The following is a 26571-nucleotide window of genomic DNA, read 5'->3' on the forward strand; positions in this document are numbered from 1 at the left end:
CTGTGTACCACAATTACTGGACATCTTATACCTGGAAAAGTTGGCATGAGAGCTCCAAGGAAAGAATCAGGCAGTAAATACAAGGGTCTTCCTGGGTTTTTTTTTTGGTCTGAAATTTGGACCTCCAAGTACATGGGGATTAATAAGGTCCAAACTCCTATGCAAAACTGTTCTTCCATATAAATCCTGCTCACTAATGTATTTAATCATGTGCATGATTTAAACAACAGAAACCCCATTCACTTCCATAGAGCTATCTAGCCAGACAGCTCAGAATTATGAATACAAGCAAGTACACTATTGAATTGAAGCCTTCGAGTTGGGAAGATGCTTTAAATGGTAAAATTATCATACTAATTTTTAAAATGACCAAAAGAATGATGTATCGACCTACATGCCATGCCACACCAATTTCATACAGGTAGTACTGAAGCTCCCCTTTAGCTTAAGAGCAGGAGCACTTCAGAGCAAGCCTCTTTTTTTTGGACATGATAGCAATGTTTTTTTAATATCTGTTGCCAAAGCACATCTTTTACAATGCTTCAGACAGACAGACAAGATCAAAGGATGAGATAAAAAAAATGGAAAATCCTTAAAAGCAGAATTTAGACAACATGACTGAGGGACAGTCTAGTGTTGGAGATGACGACCCAATTCCAGAATAATTAAATTCCTCCAACTGAGGAACTGCTATCATTCATTTTGGATTAATGAAACTAGAGTAAGTTTCCCTCTATATGACTGCTTCACAAGGAGACAGTCCACAGTAGTTATCGGACTTTGCATTCACACTCTACCATACCCTGTAATACCTTTCACGTTTAGACAAACCAAAAGGCACTTTGGCAAAGCGACACAGGAAATCCAGCACACCTCCTGTCCAGGCTTTTCCTGCTGCACGGGTGGAGAGGAACTCAGTCTCCAGGTACAGTAAAGCAACAGTTGAAAACAGAACTGCTATGGAACATCTTTTGCTATTACATTCACCTCACAAAAGTAATTCCTACATGAAAAACTTTGAGATTTATACATATATGTATAAGTATGTACACACATACAAAAAATTTTCATAGATACACACAAACATATGTGTGTATATATAAATTATACATACATATGTATAAATAGATATACACACGTAAGTGTAAAATAGCAGAACTAAAAGGACAGTGATCTATTCTTGCTTCTTTGTGATGTATAAGGAAGGTCTAAAAAAGCATGTTGTTTTCTTTATCCTGGAAATATTAGACATGTCGAGTCTGCTCTATCCTCTCTTTGCTGGAAGACTTCTTGGACGTAGAAAGCCATAGCTAAAAGAGCTTCTGACCCACTGATTGAGGATTGAAGTCTACAACTATAGATGGAAGTCTTTCCCAATTATTTCTCAGCTATTTGAATTAATTATGTGTTAGCAACAGCTAAGTTTTAAATAGTCCAAATAAAAAGTAGACTTCCATTTATCTTTCAAGGGACAATAGAGAATTCCTGACAAAAACAATTTCAAACAGAAGGCACAGCATAAGAAAAAAAAAAATGCTTTACTATGAACAAAATGTCAATTTAAACCTCCTTTATACTACCCTAAAAAGCAATAGAGAATGAAATCCTTTACACAGACATGATTACAAAAACACTTATTTGATTCACAGATGCTGTGGAAGTGAAACTGTATTATTTACCAAGTTTACCAGTTTGAAGGCACAATGGCTATCACTTCATCCACATCCCATTCTATTTACAGAATCTGTATCTAAACAAACAAGAAGGATCTCTAAGAAAAAAAGGAGATAAACACAGATGCACCCTGAGAAGTGAAATTTCACAACAAAGACATTTGTTTTGAAACACTGTTCTTTGTAAACTCCCATTATCTGAACCTGTGTTCTCCTATAACTAGAACAATAATGTTTAATACTCAATTACAATGAAAAATATTACTTGTAGATAAAAAAGTCAGAAGTTAAGTTCCCAGAAAAATAGATCAACCCAAACCTGATTGAAAGAAATGAGGTCTCACACAGAATCACACCAAAGCTGACATCTGTCAGTGTGGGAAAAAAAAAAAAAAAAAAGAAAATCAATCTGAAGATCTCTGACAATGTCCAGTTTTCTGGGGAAAGAAAAAAAAAGGAATGGCATAATCTAGTTGGAAATCCCATAGTGCCATCTGTGTGGAGGAAAAAATCAAAAAGCCAACTCTGCATGCCCTTCTTTGGATCTGGAATTCCCAAAAGATTCTGTAAAATTTAAAAACCTGAAGAGAAAGGTCTTTCTATAAAATCAGATAAATGTTCTGTAGCTGTTTCATGACATGGTTTATAAAGTATTGGCACCAGCACAAAGAGTTCAAAGTGTTCATTCAGGAGTCACAGAGATCATCAAATCTTTAATGATTCGTAGCAGTCCTCTAGTAGCGGTCGGTTATTTACTGCATAAACTGGTATTCTTTGCCAGTGCTCTTCTTTGCAGTAATGTACTTCGCCAGACAAAATATTTTTCTTCTTATTCCAGTAGGTAATAAGTGCCATCAATACAAGAACAGTGGAACCAATATCAAATGACAGGCTATATTTCATGGTCCATATTCATCAACAATAGCTAAAAGGTAAAATTCTAAACTGAAGCTGTACATAACAACATACAAGAAAAAAAAAAAAAGAGATAAAAACTTCATCCAAGGAAGTGCAAAAGGAAGAAACCTCTAGAATTTGTCCATCAGTGTTAAAAAGAGAGAGTGCAATAGTACTTTGACCCATCACCTCTTGGAAAAACAAAAAACCCCAAACCAAAACAAATACAATACTAAGGTTGGGTGATTATTAAATCACCAAATCATATTGCCCTTGTTTCAAACCTACTATATTTTCATTGCTGTTTTACTGAACAAAGATGTTTGGTTTTACACTTGACAGTAGATTTGATGCCAGTGTAAGGGACAGTTGCTAATGCATTACCGTAAGTTCTATTTTTTATGGTACTCTGCATGATAACCAGATGTATCACAAATCAAGTCTTGACCATGACAGAAATTTGAAAAGAAAATTGCTCTGGAGTTTTCTACACATTACCAGTTACAACACTAAGTACCTGACTCAAACTTTATATCCAATACCAAGAAGCAGATGCCAATTTTCTCTTTTGTTTCTGCTCTAAGTTCAGGTGAAAGGCTCTTGCATTTATCTGTTGTGTCACTTAGGCTGGACTGTAAAACATCACTACATCTATTTCAGGTGGAGGAAGGAAGAAAAAATGTATCAGGCAGAATTCATTGCCAAAAAACCCAAAGACGACAAAGTGTCTTTTCAATCCATTCTTATACAAGCTTAAACAGGTTTTCAAACAACTGATTATAGGCCAGATCATAAGATCTCATGTTGCAGGCCAAACTAGAATGCTACAGTATCTGTGTATGTATATACAAATAGATCTGTATACATCTATATATACACACACAAACACATATACATAAAGAGGAAGCACCCGTCTCTTTCTTACTGCTAAATATTGAACTTCTGCTTTCACCTGGATATTAACATAGCTTATTTTGTGTAAGACCCTATAAAGGGACATCTAAGAAGACACTATTAATTTTCTTCTCATTAAAGCCACACATATGGCTGGTATTTAAAAACATGCAGTGCCACCAATTAACACAGAGTAAAACAATTCTTAGGTACAATATCGACTCTTTAAGAAATGCATAATATATTTAAACGTATTTTACCCATTTGTGTAGATAATGAATACTTTCCACTATTTCATAGGGGATTTATATTCTTCTCAAAAAAAGTCAGCACAAATTCACAGGAAACAACTCTGTCAAACAAATTCCACAGCAGCATATGTAGGGAGTCACTGGGTGAAACTCTTTTTTATGAACACATTAGGGAAGTTGGCATTCAGTTCTAGGACAACTCTATTATCAATCTGTGAACAGAAGGACACATCGAGTAAAGAAAGATCTTTACAAGACTCCAGCAATTTTCTTAAAGATGCAGGGCTTACCATCCTCGTCCCTGTTCAAAAAAAGAAAAAAGAAACAAAACAAATTGTAAAGTTACTGAGAATATGATAGCTTTTTTTTAAAGCTGCTAATACTGTGTCATGAAAAAATGCTGCTACAACACAATTTTTATTTAGATTATTTCAATTAGATTTCAAATGAAAAGCTTCTCAGAGACAGTGCAAAATTTTCATCTTTAAGAAGCTTATTCTATTTTCTTAACAGTTTAAGTAACTCCATCATTTTCTACTGGGGGGCAACTTTACCACTTCAGGGGAATCTCTAACTACAGAAGCCAAGTACCCAAAGCCACAAGACCTCCCAGTGACCAGATGCTGGGCTTTGGCAGCAAGCAACACAGCACGCGACACTCACGCTCTCATGACTTCTGCTGACTGCGCTGACCGGCACAGCACACCAACTACTGTGGGCTACTCCAATTCCAAACACATCAGCAGGGCTTCTAGGACTCTAGAGCGAGTGGGTATTACGCACACGCAGGGGCAGTTGGTCAAGAGACTAGGAAACATACCTATATATGCGCTAACTGTAACAGAAAACACACTGTTTACCCCTGCTGAAAACGTGACCACAGTGACTGAACTCCCAAGCATCACACAGCGTCAGATCAAGCATGGGATTCAGTCAGAAATCAAATAAATAGGTGTTTATAAGCACGCGTCCACACACCCACTATAGGTGATGGAAATCTAGTCAGTACAGTCAATGGTGCACAGCACATGATTCAGCTGACCGGGCACTGGGGTATGATTCAGTTGCCCGAAGTGCCTAGAGCCCCTTGGGGTTCCTTACACCGTGTAGGACATCCACACGGAGCTGGCGGACAAGACACTGGACCCCGAGGAGGAGAGCCATGTCTTACTGGAACGGCTGGAAGCCAGGCAGGTTACTCTGGGCAAGTGAACCAAGCCTGGATGTCTCCAGTGGGCTAAACGGCTCATCAGGCTCTCCCGGCTCTAAAAGGAGTTTATGCATCCAACATGACATCTAACACCTGCTGGTAGACACATCAAATTATACGGCTCCGTCTTGAGCTGAATTGCACCCCAAAAAGCCATCTAGCCCAGGAACTTGTCTATGGCCATGGCCAATAATGCTTACACAAAAAAAAAAAAAAAAAGGCAAGAGCAGATTTTTAAAGCAGCTTTTCACTGGTGGATCTTCAACTACCAAAAATTATCAGTTTAAGGATTTCTGAAGCTACCTTTCATGACTGCTACTACTTGTCTGAACTTCTTTGCCGCCTTCATACGAGTTCTATGGTTCAACTATATGTTAAAAAAAAATAATAAAAATCAGCCTTAAACCCCCACTGCCTATTAATTGCAACAGCTAAGGCGCAATGAATAACAAAGCAGCAGCGAGAGATCATTCCCAGTTCACTATTTCCACATCATTCATAGTCCTATGGACTTCTGTTCCCTCAAGGCTGTCTGTTTTCCAGACTCTTTTGCATCTCAGATGACCCCTGTTGTCTTGTTTCTGCGCTAGTTTAGTACACTTGAAATTAGATGACCAGAACTATACAGTGCACTGAGCACAAAGTAACTGTATAATGAAGTCTTACAGTGTTTTCTCCAGTTCTTTCCTAAGAAATCCTAACCTTCTCTTTGCCCGCTAAAATGATGCTGAGCAATGAGCTGACGTTTTCCAAAAATTGTCCACAGGATCTCCTTCCTACAAAACAGTAGCTAATATAAAGTGTCCTTCCCCCCCACCCCCCATATGCTTAGTTAATGTTATTTTGCCTCATACGATTACTTTGCACTTGATGCAACAGTTTTCCTCCCGCTTTATCATCCGTTTACTAAGTATTGTAAGATCATTCTGCATTTTTTCAGTGTTAAGTTCTTCACCTTAAGGTTTTTGTACCCCTAATACCTGGGTATTACCCTCCGGTACAGCATTATTCACCCCTTTGCCTGGATTACTTATAAGCAGATCACTACAGATCCTTGGTGACCACAGTCGTGACTTAACTTCATTGCAAAAAGAGATGACACGTTCTTGTCCTCTGCTGTCTTTGAAACACTCATAATCCAGGAGAAGACAGCTAAGTTACAAAAGCAGAACAACCCTGGCTAAAGCTTTTGAAAATCCAATCCCCTGTGGACTGGATCAGTGCTCACCTTCACCAAGAACTCCAAGGAATTCTAAAAGACTGGAGAGGCATAACTACTATCCTCACAGGGATGCAGCTCTCCTTCAAAATACTGTAACAGCTTTCACGTCCACTGACTGACCTTCTTATGGTTGCAACTGGTTTACACAGAGCGAAAGACGATCTTACTGTTTTGTAGCCTCTAACCTGCAAGCTTCACAGAAGATTGTGCCATGTTTGTAACCCTTCATTCCTCTAGTGCTGAGGCTGATTTAAGTGACGGATCACACGACAGAAATAGGATTTCCACAGCCCTGTATTTGAGCTCATTTAGAACCGCTGCATAAATACCATTTAGTCCTAACAATTTATTATTGTTCAATGGATCGATTTGTTCAAAAGCTTTCTGTATTGGCATTCCAATTTAAGGCAGCTTTCCAGGCTAATCTCCTGGAAAGAATGGCTCTGATGTAGCAGCCTACTTGATCCCCCTTGCCATGAGCACTAATGGACAGACAACAGTTCTGCAATGGCCTTCTTGTATCCGAGCGATCCTTCACATCTGGAATAGCCACCAACCTCAGTAACTCTCCTGTAAACTTCTAACATATCTGAAACACAGTTCCAGCATTTAGCTATAGTCAACGGTTCCTTAATATCTCATACTGCCTTACTGTGATTTTGTTTCACTTTCTAGAGTTCACCTTCCTATTTTCCTTCCCTGAACAGGATTCATTTCCAGAAAGATGCCTCTGTTTTCAGCAGTCTCCTGTACTCTTCTGTGTAAGCAAGGGGGTATCTAAGTGTGGTCTTCACTTCTTCTATGGTAGGCTCTCAGATTAGTTGCTTTGGGGCATCATTAACATCACGCAAAAACAGTCTTTGCTATTATGCCCCCAAATTTTACCTCACCAACACGGAGCTAATCAAAGCTTGTCATTATTATTGTGATTGTTAACTCCCTTATCATTATATGATCACTGTCACCACAACAGACTGGTGCTTGATGTAACAGTCCCTATGGCCATACACAGAAATTCTGTAATACGCTTTAGTTATTCACTTCACTTGACCACAAATTTTACCATAGTACCACTGTTCTAGTCAGGATCTGCTCTACCATTCCAACTCAAGCTCTAGGAGCAAAACATTATGCTACTCATCTTTCCTCTACCAAGCCTTAAAATTGCTACTGCATCAGTACCTTCATTTAAAACCAGTCTCATTTACGTATCACAACTTTTACGCTTCAAGATCCAAATGTGTGTTTCTACAAAAATGCTAGATCTAGATGCCTAGCCACAGATTTTTGTGTAGGATGTTCTTCATTCCTTCCTACCTGAACTTCGACAGTTCTCCTACCGTTTCATCTAAGACTAACATTTTTAATGGATTTGTAACTAAGTAGGACATCCTAAATTGCATGTTTTACTGCACCTGTTTCTTTTTTCCTCCTCAGACTTAAAATTTCGCGTTAGTAAATACCTTTTTCTAAAAGCTAAAAAGGCCAGCAACCTGGCTGGGGTTTGGTTATTCACATCACGGGATAAGCAAACATCATCTGCAGTCTTTTATTTATACTATGTACAATTAATGATGCATCTTTCTTAAAAGCACATCCAAAAGCATTTCAGAAGTGTAATACAGCATATTTTCCTTTGCTTTTGAAAGACTGACAATGTATCCTGCTAGTTACCTATATAGCGCATTTTTCTGGAGTTTGGAGGCTTTGGGACCTTTGTTATATATTACAACTTTTCTTACACGGAGTAATAGGCCATTTCTCAGAATAAATACATAACCAGTATATTAAAATCTGCTATTTAATTTTGTTGTTCAGTTTATTTTCTGTAAAAATTCTCTTTGCAAAAGGCACTTTTGAGTAATGTTTTCTTTGCTAGAACACTTACGTTTATTAGCTGTAAATGATTTCCTTTATACCTATCTTATATCCAAGTCTTCACATTCTAGAGCTGTTCAGGAGGCCTGTGTACCATGGGCTATAAAAATTGCCAGAGCTCTAGTTTCTAGGGCAAGGGATACTACTACACACCAAATAATATTTAGCAGTAGAGACCATGAAAATAACTAGCACTATTCCCTCAAACATTTACTTTTCTTTTCCTCCCCTAGATCAGCCAGATTAGCCTTTTATTCTTTACATTAATCTTTACATTTTATTCAATCTACACACAACTCAAATTCAAAATTTTAACATGCTACACATTTTCATGTTTGAATTGACTAACTACGTGTTGATGCTCTCAAGATAAAGCTGCAAATTTTGACAGCTGGCAAGGGGGCAGCTGGGTTTTCTGTTGCTCAGGAAGGTGTGGGAGGTGTTGGTATGTAGATAGGAATACATGAATTTTGTGGTAACAAGGGTGTCTACTTTTCACTACTCTTTCTGTGCAGGACAGAAGCACTTGGGACTTTAGGGGAGTGACGTTAAGAAGACTTATTCTTCATCCTGGACAGCAGCAGGTAGCCCCACAGCAACAGAACTAAGCAGCTGATATGATGTCCAAGAAAAGCTTCTGGCACTGCCACTTCAGGTTGTCGTCTACTTGTCACATTGCTCAATGCTGATCGCAGTTTGAAGACTAGATTTTAACTACAGGTCTAGAGGTATCCACTTAACTTTTGATAGCACTGGATTAGGTACTCCATCACTACAAAACTGTCAGATGATCACAGCTGGATCATGCTACTGCGGGGTGGAAATCTGCCACGTCACTCAGTGGAAAAGATGTGGGCAGAGAAGAAAATGATACTTGTAAGCAGGCAGCTCAGTATGGAATGGGTAAAAGAAAGCTCTGAACTCATGTACTCAGTGACACACTTACAACATGCTTCCTCTTCCAAATTGTATTATAACACAGCAGATGTAGATCCAACCCATGATTCATTGATTTTTTTAAACAGAAATTTACTTTCTGAAGTACATTTTACACACCACGAACGCAGCCACTCATCATACAATGCTTTACATGGGCCAGTAAGTTTATGGAGCCCTTGAAAACTGGCAATTTTCATCTTCTACAGAGTCCTCTGATTCTGCAACAAGGAAATTGCCGAACAACAATGGAGAGGCTACGTAAAGGACAGATGGGTAGCAAGCCGCAGGACCTACCACCTGAAAACAGCATCCAGGGTATAGAACATTCAGTTTTTAATACTTAAATGACACACAGCCCAACGAGATTTCTTTCAGAGGCTTAGATTCCTCCAGTCCTGATGCTATTGTGATGATAAATAATCTGTAACTGAAAGAAGAATTTCTCCCTGACAAGTTTGTAAGTTCTAACAACTGCAGAGAGAAACCAGCATAGTATTGTCAATGCTGATGACTACTTAGGTAAGTGCCTGTATACAGCAAAAAACCTCAAGCTTTTACACTGCTTTGTTGAAGCAAAAGAAGTTCCCTTACAGCATGCACTGCTAACCTAGCAGCAATATTTCTACACTCTTTACAATGCATGTACAAGCCAGACATTTCTGTACTTGGGAGATGACAAAGGATATAATGAGAGCACCTCTCGTTCATTCACATCACAGAGAAGACCCACTGTTCAAGGTTACTCTTGCAAAGCTGAGCACTGACCTCAGGCCTCTAACAGCTTCAGACCTGTTGTCACACTTCTTCAGAGGGACAAAAACATATTAAGCATTTATGTAGCTTAGAGTAACTGGATGGCCCTACATCAGCTGCCAAAAGTTAGAGCACATACAGAGATTTATGACTTTGTTGGTACTCCTGCACTGTGAGACACTAGCTCTTTAGTTCAGACAACACAGACTTCTGCATTTACATGGGAACACCTGGCAACTCTACCTCCAGATGACCCGATGTTCTACTTGACAACTCTTTCTTTTAACCACAGACTATAATGGTTCCCACATTCAAAGAAATGAACACAGTTTCCTCCCTGTTGCCAAAAGAGCTGGGTAACTCCTTCACATATATCATGTTACCTTGTACTGACACGTTTACAGCAGAAGACAATCTTTTTTTCCATCCTACTAAGTATTCCTCTGAAGGAAAAAAGTGAGGTCTGGAAGGTGGATATTCAGGTTTTTGGTAGCATCTTGCAAGTAATTCAACTGGATATCCCCTGGAGAACATTTATCTGAATGTGCAGTCTCACTGGGAAAGGCTGACTCCAAATCCACTTGGCTCAGGAACACTGGTAAGCACCCAGGGAACAGAACAAATTCCTTCTCCACATTCACATGTTATTTTTTTCACAAAAACATCAATAAGATGTCAAACTGAATTCAAACGCTAGAGAAGTATGGCAACAAACCTTTACTGCCGGCAGAGAGGCAACAGAAGCAGCAGACTGTCCATAGGCTTAACACAGCCAAACTATTCATGGGGAGCCTCTGGTGCAGTGAAAAGGTCAGACCACTTTGTGGGCAGACACAATGCCATTGTAACAGAAATGCATGGAAGTGGGTGGTCAGAAGAACATACGTGTTTATGAAAGACCTCATTCACTGTGCTGTTTGGAAATTTTTCTTGTCTGAATAGGGAAATGCGCTCTTGATAATCTAGCTATAAAATAGATTCCCTTAAGGATACGCAAAACATGTTGCCTCCTGTGGACATATACATCAAGTCTCTACAATTTGTACTAGGTAGAGTCAAGTTCATTCTCCTTTCTCTTGTTGGTCAGAAGGCAACTTTCTCAGTCAGAGATGAGTAAAACCGTATTTCATTATAGAAGAGTGTGCTAGCTATACTGGAGTAGACAATGTGAAGCTATGTGGTAAATCTTTTTGTAATGAGAAACGCTGATAGCCTTAAACTTGCTTGGAACATTATTCAAGTTGAGGGCTCTCAGTTCTTTCCAGTATCTCTCTCAAACTAAATGTAGTATTTTCATTAAAATTATTAAATATTAAAAATACACAGTATTCCCTTTCCTTTAGATCCTTCTTTTTCAACTAACCCTGTGAAAATAAGTCAGTAAAAGCATGAAGAAATTTCTTCCACATTGATGTCACAAATATCCCTGCTGTCCTACATTACTTTAAAAATAAAACCTCATATTCCACCATCAAAAGAATAAATTCAGTATCACGCAAAACTACATTTCTCAAAGTCCTTACTCAAGGGTCCAAAGTATATTTACTTTAGATTCCTAAAAATATTTTTAGCTATAGAAGCTGCAGAGGATTAGAAATTTAAGATTAGCTATGCTTTCTGCCCTTCATCACTTCTTTCCCAACTTCCTAGAAAGTCCATTTTAAGTTTTGCTGTTAATTACCTTTTCCTCTTTAATGAGTCAAATTCACTTCCTGGTAAAAGTGACAAAGAAATTCAGTATTTCTTGGTGTATCTGTATTGTGCAAAAGCAGAAATCTGTTTATTGATCACAGACCTGCACTATACATATGCTTTGTCACATTTCACAGAAATAACAAACAAAAGCAGAAAGAGGAATAAGAAATTGGATCTTCCAACAGTCAAGAGGAAAATTTCAGTTAAAAAACTAATGGTCATGAAACTAAAATTATTGAAAAATCTTGCACTTAAATCTCAGTTTAAGCAATTCATACTAAGCAGTCAAATTACATGGTTGGTATAAATCCACTGGATTCTGAGTCAGAAACTCACTGCAGCGACTAAAGCTTCCCTCGGTTTTTTTCATATGCTAAACCATAATTTTAAGAAATATTTATTTTAAAATATGTCTAGAAGACAGTTTTGTCTTAAGGACTCCTTTTTAACTGCAAGGCTTTTGAGACACAGTAAGATAAATAACAGTATTCCTCCATTTTCTTACCCAGTATATCCAGTTGCCGTAAACGCGTACAGCTTGCTGCAAGCTCCTCAATGTCTGTGTCACACACAGACCTGTTGGCTGTAAGAAAGAGCTTTTGCAAGTTTGGGAGTTTACGTGCAAGGTTTGTGAAACAGCCCGTACTGCTCTGTAACGTAGGGCACCAGCCAAGATCAAGTTCTTCCAAAAGCTGGCAGCCTGAAGCCAATTCTGCTATTCCATTTTCAGTTATGTTTTTACATCTCCACAAGTCCAGACTGCGAAGCTTTTTGCATTTTGCTCCCATCATGCTTGCTATAAGATCATAGTCTTCAATCTGCAAGGAAAGCAAACACTTTGTCATGTATACCATCTTTCCAGACATACATAGGTGTTTCAAGATTTGCTTGCTAACACACCTACGGATCCGTCTTAAGCATTTGTTATTTCTAAAGAGCTCTGAAAATTATTCACTGTAGAGTACAGTGAGGTATACTTTTACAGAAGACAACAATAAAATAATTTTTCTATCAACCCCCAGACACAGGTACTTTTAAATTCACTTAATACTAAGGATCAGTGAAAATGCAGTGAAAAGTTTATTTTCTTTGAAAAGCCCTTCTTTTTTGCACACGTTTTTTCTTTAAAAGATAAGATTAAAACTGTTTTTATGACCACAAGCACCGCAACCATAAGCACGTGCAGACCGAAGATTGTCCTCATTTCCATTCTGGGTTGACTAGTTGCTGCATCTTCTTACGGAAGTCTTATCGGTTACCTCGGGCAAGCCAAAGGGACTGAAACAGGGTCCCACCACGCAGACAGAAGGAATGAAATCCACCATCAGAAACCACAGGAAGACAAGGACCGCTGGAAAAGCCTAGCCACGCTGCCTTCCTCGTCCGTCCATGAGTCAAAGCAGGGAAGGCTGAGCCAATTCTGCTTTGCCCCTTCCTTCCTGACCTAGGAGGAAGGTCAGCTGAGTCTCCTGGGGAGTGACGCGGTGTGCCCACCAGCGGGGACAGCAGCAGGCCAGAATCCCTCCACGCACAGCTCTGACGCGCACGTGCGGTACAGCTCAGACAAGCGCCCTGCAAGGACTGCTGCTGTCCCTGTACTCTCTTTCTTTAAACCAATGAGCGCGCCCAGCAAGTCCAGGACTCAAACGGCTTTTGCTGAAAATATTTCTCTCGTGGTTATTACTGTAGGGTCAGACACAAGCATTAATCTGCCAGGCATGATGACCTGGTCTGAATAAAAATAAGTCAGTCTTGATTATTAGTTTTGGAAAGAAAAAGTGACTATGCATATAAAGAATGCCCCCAAATTTAGGAAAAGGCTGAAGAACTAGGAGAAAGCCTACAAGCTATGTTTTAGGCCTGCTAAACTAGTACGTAACCCTTAAGTATATGACTAAGCTGCATTCGTCTTGGACCTTTCAAGAGAGTATAGCACAATATCAACCCAGCATTTAACACGTCTTTGTGAAAGATAAACCCAGACTGAGTTCCAAAGCAAGTTGCACGCACCCCCCCCACACACACACACGGTGTAAGTACTCACCATGACGCAGCTGCCCAGGCTGAGGTGCTGCAGCTCCGAGCAGAAGTTCAGAATACTGAGCAGGGCTGTTTGCTGCCACAGGGGAACACATCAGAAGAAAATATGGAAAGTGAGACAAAGAGAAGAGGTCAATTAGACATTAAAGGCTGTCACCGCATTTCCTGAAATACAGCTCAAAGCTCTGTTACAGACACCACAAATGCCACTTAATGAGTCCCTGGGTACTCTACCCATTGATTGGCTTAAAGCAACGGTAATCGTTACAAACCTTGATGCAAGTCACTTTGGATGTGGTTTTGCATTGCCCTGAAGATACCTACATACCCATGACCTATCCGCTCATTTCCCACAGGAAAGCTGCTGAAGAAGTATGGCAAGTTCAAATAACAGGCAAGACCAGCCCGAAAACACAGAGGGCTGGCGACATACCAGAAGAACAGCGGAGGCTCTGACATTCGCCGATCCGCTGCAGCCTGATGGAACTGCCAATAGAGCTGCGCAGCATCAGGACCGAGCTGGGGACTTTAATGTCAAAGGAGTCTCCGTGCTGACAAGGATGCTGACAACCATTGAGCACCTGTCACTACTAGCACGCAGACTGAAACAGATATAATGTGTATTTTACAGTCGTGTTCCTGCCATTTAACATGGCCATTCTTTTCAGAAAGTACTGCGCATTGCTCAGCCTGAAATTGGGACTGGAACATCAGATGCATCTTACAAAATGTGAAGTATGCGGCTGTTCTGTTCCACAACAAGGGAAACTTCAAGGGTTTTTATTTGTGCTTCTAAGATACAGAAAAGACTCTTCTGCATTGTCTGTAGCCATATTTTGCTTTGTAGCTGGAAATACACACTGTGCAAAAAAGAACGTAGTCTGGGATTCACATCACAAATAGCTGTGCATCATACTTAAAACATTCATCACTGTTAGGACTTTGTAATCTGTATGAGCTTGAAAATGGGAGTTAGTTTCACGATGTATTAACAATAAAAGTCTGTGGGTTTCTACAGGATATACAACAGTTTCTAGCAGAAAAAAACCCAAGCAATATACAAGGGACAAAATAATCTACTGCTAATAAGTGGAATTCCTACAACAACACTAGTCAACAATATTTGTACGCATGGGTATTATAATTTATACTGTTTTTTTGAAATATAAATTTACTTGTTTTCAGAAAGTTTACAGTTAAATGCTTTACTTAGTTTCCTCTGTTTGTTATATTCCAACGAAACTTGGTAGGAACATGACCCTTTGTCATACTGCCATGAAGAAGTATCTGATCCCTTGCACTGAAAGTCTAGCAGATACACAACGGGGACATAGCATGGGGTGTTCATGGAGATCATTTCAGACATCTAATTTAGGTGTCACCAGGGAGCAGTTAGAAACACCCAACACTTGACATGTATAGAACCTCAGCTTCCAACTTGGCCTTCTAAGATTTGATTTCCCAAAGGCAGCCTAAAAGTAGATGCTATGAGTAAGTCTTCCTCACATGTATCTTTGCAGAGGTCTTAAAAATCACTGTCCGCTCACTTGCTTTACTTTCATTCATGTTTTTAAAGAAAAAGGTAGCTAGGGAATTAAACACAAGAGCATTAAGATGTCATTATTAAATAAGTAACACTTAAGAACACTTTAAAGCTAGTAAATGTGCAAATATCCAATACATTTTAAATAACATACTTAAGCAAATGCTACATTTGGATCATTAACCCCGAATAAACAAGTTAATCCAAGAGAATGAGACATAGTCTTTACTATTTAACTTAGGGAAAGCTATGAGCTTTAGAACCTACTCAGGTGCAGAAATTAAAAGCTAAATCCCCAAACCCCTCTCTACAAACCTTAAATATCAGAGCTAAATAAATCAGTCCCTGACTGCATACACAGTACTAAACAGCATTTCTGCAGGTATTCAGGTGACTCCACAGGAAAGCTGAATACTTTGCTGCATTCCACCATGTTTTTTAGTAATGGTTTCCAGACTGGAATTTAAACACTGGCCTGAAAGGTTGGCAAGCAGCAATATCTTTCCTTAATTGACACAAACAGTGCAAAAGTGAACAGTCACTCTGAACAGCTTGTAGGATGTGAGATCAATTCCACACTCCCTCTTCTTCAGAGAGGAGTGAAATAGGTAGGAAGACAGATATTCATAGTTATCTTGATTAGATAACTGAGCTACTTTTGTTAACTTGAACAGGAATTTGACACATCTCTCAGAATACCTTTTTTAGTCGCTCTCTAATTTGAGACAGTCCTTACTGTATTGATGTGCACTGAGTCCACATTTTCAAGGGTCTTTTCACAACCTATAAAACCTAAAGTATTATTTTAAACAATTATTTAAAAAAACCAAACAACTTTAAAAAAAGCACTAGGAATGTGGGTAATAAAAGGGAGCTTGGTAGAACACCATGTCATACCATCACAAATCGTGCCAAGTCAAGCCCAAGAGTAAACAACTGCTTACTCAACATCAACGATACCAGTTATATTAATTCCTCTTCTGGGGCGCATACATGCCCACACACAACTCAGGTTTCTTTCAGAAGCAGTGTCTGTTCTTCTGTAAGGTGGGGTTTGCATATGTCAAGAAAGAAGAAAAGTCCTTTATGCATGCCCAGTTGTGCCACAGTCAATTGAGAATCCATGTGGCAAAGGACATGAAAATAGCAGGAGAGAATGGCAGCTCACAGAATCTATATGCACTACATATAGAAGGACTATCATTGTAATAACCTGTCTGTTTCAAGCCATCTGTCTGTACAATTCATCTCTGACTTGCAATACAAGATGAGTGATAACACTCCTATTTAAGCAAAGGAGAGGAGCAAAGCAATCACCCGACCCTGAAGCTGTAACACAGGCCAAACTTCAGACGTTACCGACAGGCCACCTAAATTCTGGATCAGCAAGCTTTAACCTGAAGAGACTAATTTCACTTTCTCAGCCAGAGACAGTCAAATCAAAACTACCCATGTAATACCATTCTTGAGCCTAGTAGCCAAGGCATGTAGTTTGGAGATCTTTTGAGTTTTCCTGAACCAAAGGTAAGGTTTGGCTTTGAACCTGCTTCAAAGAAAAGAGTGAATGATTTAAAAAAAATAAAACAAAATAAAAAAAACCAAACCACCAAAACAAAACAACCCACTCTGGAAACAAACTTAAGGTAAGAATTACTTTTTCTTTGTGGAGTAATATATGGCATGGCTTCAGTGGTCTAAATTTCTTCTGCCATCCAACTCAAAACAAAACCTACTAAAATAATCACTTTTATAAGATGGCACAGACAACAGGAAGAGTCCAAAGGGGCCAAATAAAATGATGTACCCTGTCCTCCATTCCCAGGAAAGGTGTTTTCAGATGAGGAAAACATACAGTGCAGGAGTTGCTTTAAGAGAGAAGACTCTGATGTCAAACTGATCAGAAGGATATGATACTGCTGCTAAACACAACCTTACAGAGCAGATGACAGAAATATTTTAGGGCATGGCAGTTAGTCCTAAACCTCAGAAAAGGGAAGCAGACTGCCTGAAGAGTCTCTGAAGTCTTTATGAACAGGTCAGACAAACATCTGTCTGAAGGGACATCAAGAGAGTTCATCCTGCCTTGGACAAGAGAAGAGATGAGATTACTGCTTAAAATCCTAACTTAGTCCACGTGAGACTAGTAAGCGGTCTGCCCAAACATGAAAGTCCTCCACTCTGTGATACAGACCAGCCTGGAAGACATTTATGTGTTGTGTATACTTCAACTAAATAGCTGATACTGGACTAACTTGTGTCCTACCTGCCTTTGTAAAGACCTTAGACATCACACATAAGTTTCGACTTAGGTGTTGCAAGAGCGTTGCTGGTTTGAACAGACCACCCATCAGTGGAGAAACCAAATACTGGTGGCAGAGTAATACACTTGGCAAGACTGAGTCTTGCTTGACTTGTTTCAGGATTTTTTTTGCATTCATGATCCAGCAGGAAACGCAAATAATTTCTGATGTTAGTATGATGAGGAAAGCATCCAACAGAGAGCCCGAGCTCAATATCTGTTCAAACAGAAAACCCTTCTGTCTGTGGCAGACGTGTCTCACCTGTGAAAGATGCACTTTAAACATTTGACCATTTACTCATTGCAGCTTCACTGTCAAATAGTCTGAGATTAAAAAAAAAAAACAACAAAAAAACAAAAGTTTTAAAAAAATACCAATTATGCACTATAATATGGCTATCACATGAAGGCTCCACCATAATAAAAGGCATGAAAATGAGTGCACCACAGCGTGCCTTTGGAGGATTGAAGGAAGAGCTTAAGAAAAACAACAAGTTTTACTTTTAGGGTTGGGATAGGGAAGAAACAGTCTGCACCTTTTTATAAACTTTCTTTTTATAGAGAAATCTTAAAAACTCCTTTTAAAATTGTTACTTTTGTTTGCTGGGAACAAACAATGGGCTGTTTTTACCCCCCTTCTCAGAAGAACCGTGTCTGACATAAGTCAGGAATTCTTCCAGCCTCTCAATGAAACAACTTGAGAGCCTGAATCTTTTACAAGACATTTATTCTCCTGCAATTTTTTCTTCAAAATTTTCAATGAAATGAATGCTGAAAGTAATCTTAAAGCCTCATTAAAGACTGCTGCCTCCCTTTTTTAAATATGGTTTCCCTTGCTTGCTCTGATTTTAAATCACAGAGTTACTAATTCTCCAGTTAACCTCTTTGTTCAAGAAAAAAATTAATTATGCAGGGCTTAAATTTTGGGTTTTTAACATTAAAAATTTAAGTTAGGTGTAGAAAAAAATTTCCTTTAATACCGCCCCCAATTGCATTACATGAGATGACACCCAAAGTTGTATTATTTTTTCTTACCATTTCCAAATGACGACCTCATCTCTAGCCCTCCCTGCCCTCTCCCCCCCAAACCCTGTTGTCTCCACTTACGTTCAAATACTTATATAACGTTAGTTGCAGGCAGATATCAGATAACATGCCTACATTTGCAAGCTCACCACAACAAGAATATTGCATTTTTCCACAATATCAAAGAATTAATATAACAACGTTCCTAAAGACCACAATTTCTTTTTCATATTTCATTTACTTATCTCTCCATCAAAAAATACATCTTGAAGAGTCTTTGCAGTGAGTTGCCTTTGCATATACATTTATGAGGTTACATTTAATAACAGGTTCTATCACAGTATTTACCCACATTTCTAGGTCGCATTTTCATTTTACTCTAGAGATCTATGTTAAAATATTGTAAAAAATATTTGCTTTTAGGTTAGAATCAGGGTCTTTAGGACTACATTAAACAATTGTACTGGATAACATATTTAGACAAGCTTATTCCACAAACAATCATCTTTTCATAAGACAAACAAGAAAAGCATCAAAACATTTGATCAGCCTGCTAGTAAAGAACTGTGGAACCCTGAATATCCAGTACCCAATCACCAGCTGCCACATGCTGTTTGTGTACAAATCAAATTTACATTTCTCAACACATTTAGCTAAAAGTTGATACAGCAATTAGGCAATTACTATAGGACACCAAACACTCAGTATACATTTGATACCATGCAGCTATATTTTGGGAGCCTGTTTATCTGACCAAGCACCTGACGATATTATTCCATCTAGTAACAACTAATAATCTGAGTGAAAATCAAAGACAGAAAATTCAGCTTTGCCTGAATGAGGAGGGGTAAATGTGGTAACAAGGAGGTAACTCTGCAGGGTACTTTAAGTATTCTGTCTTCCTAATAAAAGTCATAGTCAATGACTTTTGAATGAATTCCTTAAAATTCTTGGAACCTGAGAAGCAGACAGAAAGGAGAACTGGAGAACTACAGACTAAGGCCAGGCCAATGAAATCTTCCATGTTTCCCTCAGCCCATCAATCACATCCATATTCTCAGAAGCTGAACCTTCAGCTGCACAGGAAAGTTCCTCTGTTCATGATCTGGGCAGGAGCTTCCCTTTTGTTCCCAAAAAGTTTAAATTTACAGCAAGGGAGGTTGGGACCAGGTGACTCAGCCAGACAAACACACAACTGTGGGAACAGATTAGTTCAAAACATCTCAAACTTCAGCACACACATCATGAATGCTAACTTCTGCCGCTGCGGAGACAAACGCCCTTCCTGCACAATTACCTTATCCTGCACACAAGTATTACTGCACACACATTACCGTGTACAAAATGACTTTGGGAATTTTCCTTATAGGTAACACAAGGCCTCCAGCATGCCACAGACTAGAATTATCCTGTTGGAGACCCAAGTGAGACACACCACACGTACAAAAGACATGAGAAGTCTGAATCATGTTTTTCTGCATGCAGTCACGAAGTAAAGATAATATAGAAATTAGCAAGTTAACATGCCCAACAGGTGAAGAACTCCTGCCTTAAAATAATAGTAAAAAAAGATCTGCAAAGTTATCACAAGTAGAACCAAACCTCTTAATGCTCAACATACACGCATGAAGAACCTCACGGTAAAGCCAAAAGCAGACTATCAAGACGATGGGAAAGCGGATAGGAAGGAAACCATGACTTGCTTTAAGAAAACTACAAACAAGCTCTTGGCAAATCAAGAAAAGAAATCATGCTTGTGGTACTTACCACTTGACACTGAGATAATCATCTCATGCAGGTTATTTATTGGGATTGAGTAATCTGACTCAAAAGGGTACATGGAATTTTTTACACAGCAGCCTGGCTACCAGAATCGAGGCCAAACTTTCTGAAGGGCAGACTAGCGAATACAAGTTTATCCCCTTCCCAATTTCACACCGACAGTTCAAACCTCCTTTGGCAAGACCCGTCCTACTTAACAACAGTCACATCCTGCTTTTCACCAAGGATGTGCTCCTGAAAAGTGCAATGGTTAGCGATCCCACGGGCAGCAAAGTAGTTTTCCCCTATAAGAATTAATGTAACAGTGGGGACACGTGCAGGGACCTAAGAAATACACACTGGTTAGTACAGACTGGTCACACATATGATGTGATCATCACCTGAGAGATGCGATGGCTGTTAAGCTGGCTTTAAAACATCATCCACATCGTATGTGGTCTCTGGTCCCTATGTACATGCACCCACTCTGAATTCTTACAAGTAATATTGCTTTACACTAACCAAACTCAGCTGCTTCATCTGCAAGACCAAACGCCCGACAGAAACCTCCTAAGGGTAACACCCTCACTGCCTCTTTCGGGGCAGTTACACCTCCAGCGCTATCACTATCCTCCTCAAAATCAGACAAACCAATCCAAGGTGCAGGATGGAAAAACAAGGCAGTAATGACAGCTAGCAAAGCAAAAGACCAGGCGACTGGCAGCAGAGCCCGAGCAATGGCCAAAGAAGCGACAGAGCAGAGCGCTGCTGCAGCTGAGCACGGCCCCGCCGCCCAGAAAGCAAGTGCCCTCAAGCCCCTCACCTTCTCGGGCAGGCACTCTCGCGCAGGGGCTGGCAGGAGTTTTCCTGCCGAGCCCCACATCTCTCAGCACGAACCCTTCAGACAGAAAAAGGCTGCTGCGGTGGTCTACGGCCGAGCCTTTGGAGAGAGCCCCTCCTCAAAACCACCACCACAGGAAACATCCTGAGCTGTCCTCCCGTACGGCAGCGTCCCCTCGCTTTACTGCGAACTGACATACACAACCTCTGCCAAAATATTTCAGAAAATGAACCAAATTACTTCTAATTTCAGGGAAAATAACTGAGACTCTCAACTAAATGTTACCTCTGCCTTAGGACTTCCAGAAATGCCTGAGTGAATAACAACTGCAAGGAATCTTGATGGCAGCACATCACTTCATTCATTTTTTTAAGACTACAGCTATTACTATATGTGACTAAGGTGTCTTCGGAACGGCAAGTATATGATTTCCCTATGTAAAACTGGGTAAAAGGAGGTTCTAGTAAGACTCCTTGAAAAATAAAAAAACAACCACCAATGCTCCCCCCACCAGTAACACCGCTCAGCAACAGAGAGAAAGTTCTTCCCTCCAATTTTGGCTTCTAGCAGCAAAAATACTGCAGAAACATTGTTACTGGTTTCTTCCACCAACTATTTGAAAATATACAATTATAATTTATCACAGTCTTCATGTTAAGCCAGTCAAGTTCTGTTTCACATGTACCACACCAAAAAAGGTTTTACCATATTAGAACTACCTGTGGCAAAAAAACCCAACCAACTGAACAACAAAAACCTCAGATGAAAGCAGACAATTTTATTTCAATCTGAGTGCCGCTACTGCTACAAATATTTGTAATTACAAACACCTCATGCAAATGTAAAAGGTAATCTTGTTAAGATCATCAAAAGTAATTCAAAATCTATATAAATTCAGAATACATTTTTTTTTCCTCCCTTTGGCATTATATAGCACAAAAAGAAAGCCAAATATCAACTGTTTGGGGGGGGGGGGTTGGCACAGTCTCTGAAAGAACTATGTCAGAAATTACTTGGCATCTGCTATTCTAATACAGTAATTAAAAAACACATCAGATGCAAAGCCAGAATTCTGTAAACTTCTATTAAACCGTTCATTTTGAAAGGTACAACAGGGCAATCAATATTGCCTATAACAAGGTAAACAAATCTACTTCATGAATTTCAAGGTATTGTACCTCAGCATTTAAAAATCAACCTACAATCGTCCCCAAAAGCAATTATTCTCACAGAAAGAAGAATGTAATACATTAATAATGCAGAAACAAAAGGTATAGTAATGGTGAAATAAAATTCTTACCTGAATCTGCTCCAGTAAATAAACTGTTAAATATGCATCCCGTCTTTTATTTTTCCCCTCCCTCCACCCCCAACGACATTTTAAGGCATCAAGATCATTTCAGTTATATACTTGTTGGGTACTATGATACTTTGAAACAACTATGTTAAAGATATGAGGGAATTTGAGAGGTTGAGAGAGATGAGATGAGATGGTATGTGTGCTTATAAACATGAGAGTAATTGGTTTAACCGGTTAAAAAAGAACACAAAATGAATTTTAGATACTTATACAGTGCTAGCTTTAGTTTTCAGGAAAAGTTTTCATACCTGTTGGCTTCCCAGAAAGCACTCATTTTCAGACTACTTCTAAGGATAAATACTTATCCTCAGTATCTTATTTTTGACAGAAAGAACACATCCTGGGACAGTACACGAACATTCAGTAACACACAGAATACGTAATATACTGTTTCTGGAAACTAAAATTGAATCCAGAGGTCTACAAAGCTATCCAAGTTGTTCACCTTTTGGTTTCTATTTTCACTTCTCCGTATGTTAGTTTTCAGTTAAATGAAATGTTACAGAAAATGTCAATTACAGAAAATGGCAGGGAATCACATGCCAAATTAGAACTAAATGGTGGCCAAATTTGTTTTATGCTTATGTCCTTCAGTTCCCTGAGCTAACTGGTGCCACTTCATGAGGAAGCAAATAGAAGAGGTCACCTCATCCTTTACAAGGTAGTTTCTGTGGCCTTTAGGAAGAACAAGATACCCGTATAGTCCCAGACAGAGATAACCACTGAAAGTCTCCAATCATTTAGTTCACAGAAATGCTTATACCTCTATGAGCAAGCTTTCTTTAGCAATCCTTTCCTCCACTTTTTCAGAGGAAAAAGGCTGAGCTTTGTAACTAACTGAACTTCCTGCAACTTCGAAAAGCACGTTATCAAGGCACGGTATTTCAAGTCCCTACACACGCCCCTACGTACGGTACCCTATATAGTACCATACAGATCAGAGAATCTCAATGTCTTCTGCATATCTATCCTCATACCACAGCTACAAAATGAGAAAGTTGCTACTACGCGAATTTTACTGATGGGAAAAGCGTGGCATACAGAAACGGTGCATCTCACAACTGGCCATTGCCCCGGTCACAGCTCAGGAGAACAAAAGCTCATAGGCTAAGTCAGTCCTCAGCTAGTGCCGTCACCACCAAGTCACGGAATCGCAGAAGAGCCGAGTGTTGGAAGGGACTTCTGGAGACTGTTTAGCCCAGCTCAGCCGGCTCCAGCTCCGCCGGCCTCTCCAGCCAGACCGAAAAAAGCCGTCAACAGATGTAGGAGCCAGTCCCTTCACACCTCCTCAACTGATGTTTGCAGAAGGGGATCACCCCCCACCCTGCCCTTCATTACCGCAATCACAAGTGTGTGTAAGGGATGCCTTCTGGATAGAGACATTAATGCAAACAATTGTCATGGATAGATTCAAAATAAACATGGCAGGAGAAACATTTTCCTGTACAGTTTAAGCTGGCATTAGAACAGAAAGCCTGTTCTCCCTTCAAGCAGCCATCAGCTATCACCTTGGAAGATACAACGTGGAAGGAAGCATGATGAAAAGGGTGAGAATCGGAATATATTTGTTAAAAATCAGCTCCCCCCTTCCTTCCTCCTGCCCCCACCCCAGTGTACTCGGATTATTGGACCACCTTTGAGATGAAGAACCGGACAGTGATCAAAATTTTGCCTCCAAAACTTTGTGACACAGGTTTAAAAACAGAAGCAGTATGAACACCGTATGAGCATCAGGTAAGAGAAGAACGAGAGTACATGGAAATGAAAGTGGAATGAACCTTATTTTGAAAGGCAGATGTAGCCTTTCAAAAGTCAAAATTCTTGCCTCCTCACAAACAGGCACAGTGTAATTTGCAAGCTGGGATTCAGGACGTACAGGGGCACCTTTCTGTTCTCCACAGCTACTTGGCAGTGCCAGGGACACAGCAGGGACTGGGACACAGCAACACGGCAATTACTGAATTAATTCAATGAAAGTAATAGTCTCTGTAGTTAATTCAATTACTGTATTTTGGGTTTGCTTCATTTGGTCAAATTACGCCCTCCCTTATGTCTGCAAATCTGTTTTACACCTTCATTCTTCCCCCTCACTCTTCACATTACAGGCTCAAATGACCAAATGCAGCTGATGAGCCTGACACGGGATCAGAAGGGCACCGTCAAGGCCCTGTATTGCATGATTATCTGTCACCGGCTCAACCTCCTAACAAGAATCCACTTTCTAGCTAAAGGTTTTCACTTTTTTTCCCACTGTTTGCTTGCAACTCTTAATCCTAAAGATTTGTACCCAAGCCAATGAAATTTCATCCAAGCTGAAAAACCTCAGACGACTCTCAGAAGTGTAACACGACCCGTAACAGGTTATTTCTGAAAACTCTGTAGAACAATTTTACGGCAGCATTAACTCTTTCATTGCTCATAGCATAAGAAAATAAGAGCTGTTACATTTACTGCTAAGATTCTTATGCCTCTTCTTGGTATCTAAAGTTTCCAGTGTCCTCTCATACAGCTGCCCAAGTTCCAAATTTGCTCTTGGTCAAAGGTATCAGAGATAAAATTTACAAATACAACACTTGCTTTAAAATGTATGCTTTGTCCATTGTAATTTGATTTAAATTTAGTTCATTTTTTATTTCAATTATAATTGTAATACAAAAACTTTAAAAACCTTTTCTTCGCACATTATAAAGAATCCAGAATGTCATGCAACATGAAATACAGAATCTTACATTAAAATTTACACCCAGCAATAAGGAGACTGTCAGTTCTCCTACTGTAATTGTGGCTTCGGTTTCTTTAAAATATGATTTTGGCTACATTATTTATATGGATGGAATACTTCATGATAAACATTACATCAAGATAATATTCATACTCAAACCATAAAGATGTGCACTGTCAATTACAGTATACAATAATACCTCCATTGTTCATTGTATTCTTCAAATGTATCAATGCCAACAAGTGTTTAAATTATGCTGTGAATACACTCTCAATGAATAAATATTAAGGAGTCACGTATCAGTAAATACCAAAACCACCATCACAAAAATCCCACAAGTATAACAGTGGTCTTGAGCTAGCAGATATTACATTTATAAAATGTTGAGATTAATTTCTTAAAGCAAGTTACAAATTATTTCAAGCATACACATAATCAAACAACCTTTAAGAATGGCACCTTTAACAATGAACTTGAAGCACTGGAAAAATGAGCTGCACTTAGTGGGGAGGAGTATAGCAATACAGGAAAATTTTAATTTTTTTTTTTTTTTTTTTTTTTTTGCTTGTTCAGCCTGGAACAAGTTACTGAAAGTCACTGGACTTTCCTTCTTGTAACAGAGAGGTTTGAATAATTCAAGGGTGTTGGAAGCTTCAATTCAGAGGTTTGAAATCTATTTTGTACACAGAAACTTGCACTCAGTAAGTCAAGGAAATAACATTATATATGGCCTTAAGAATCAGCAGGGTTAGGACCAAAGACAGTAAACACCTCCAGATGGTACAGCTATCTTCCAAAACAGCATTGCAGTGCAGTAAGTAGCAGAACACCAGAATTGTCCATTTCGCTAAAAATGTACACTTAAAAATTGGAGCTTTGATTAGACAGACAATGGGAATATGTTTAAATACAAAACCTATTCAAAGAAAACAGCTAAAATAACAAGAAACTGTCATAAATGCTCAGATGATTACATAATATGTTGTCAATTTTATTACGCTTCCGTTTTCCTCCAAATCTGTTTTTCTGTATCTAACACATAAAAATCATTAACAGTAGTCAATCTTCTGCAGAGTATTTTCTCAGAATTCATCCATTAGTGTCACAGTAATCATATAAACAGAAAAAGTACAACAAATAAATTTAAAGTTAAAAGCAATTTTTCTCTTTTTTTTTTTTAGCATTAAAAAACCATAAAAGGCAAGAGTACTGCAAGACACAGTCTGAGTAAGGAAATCCTACCCCTGGGCAGGTACATGTGAGTTTGGTTTTATTTAATCGAAATACTATTTCTTTTATTAAAATGTTAATGCCGTACTTTATAAAGCATCATACAAAACCAGAAACAGCTTTAACACATACTGATAAAAAGGATGGAGAACGTTCATCCCACTTCCTATGTTATTTAATCACATGCCCAAATTCACAACAAAAAGAGCAAGTTGTGCTATCTACCCAGATGTGCCCTAACACAACACTGCATTTTCAACAGAGACTGACAACTGTGGAGTAGGAAAATGACCCCTTTTTCACTGGCATCACAAATAACATGCAGAGAAGGGCCCTC

General features: G+C 39.1%; 1 protein-coding gene across 6 annotated transcripts in view; it reads right to left on the reverse strand.

Annotated features, from left to right (window-relative positions):
• Window positions 1-2122: 2122 nt before the first annotated feature.
• The window catches only part of FBXL4 (F-box and leucine-rich repeat protein 4), a 59074-nt gene continuing 34625 nt past the window's right edge, over window positions 2123-26571 (reverse strand). For 3 of the 6 annotated variants that reach the window (XM_010573352.1, XM_010573354.1, XM_010573351.1), the window contains 3 exons: window positions 13457-13528; window positions 11918-12230; window positions 2123-4016 (listed from right to left, as the gene is read on the reverse strand). In XM_010573352.1, the coding sequence (XP_010571654.1) occupies window positions 3853-4016; window positions 11918-12230; window positions 13457-13528 (549 nt within the window). In that variant the 3' untranslated portion in view covers window positions 2123-3852. Of the gene's footprint in view, window positions 4017-10100; window positions 10313-11398; window positions 11471-11917; window positions 12231-13456; window positions 13529-26571 lie in introns of those variants that run through there. The other 3 variants (XR_774728.1, XM_010573353.1, XM_010573355.1) reach the window with 3 other exon arrangements.

Source organism: Haliaeetus leucocephalus, unplaced genomic scaffold (assembly GCF_000737465.1).
Source record: "Haliaeetus leucocephalus isolate CR32 unplaced genomic scaffold, Haliaeetus_leucocephalus-4.0 Scaffold384, whole genome shotgun sequence".
Classification (NCBI taxonomy): Eukaryota; Metazoa; Chordata; class Aves; order Accipitriformes; family Accipitridae; genus Haliaeetus; species Haliaeetus leucocephalus.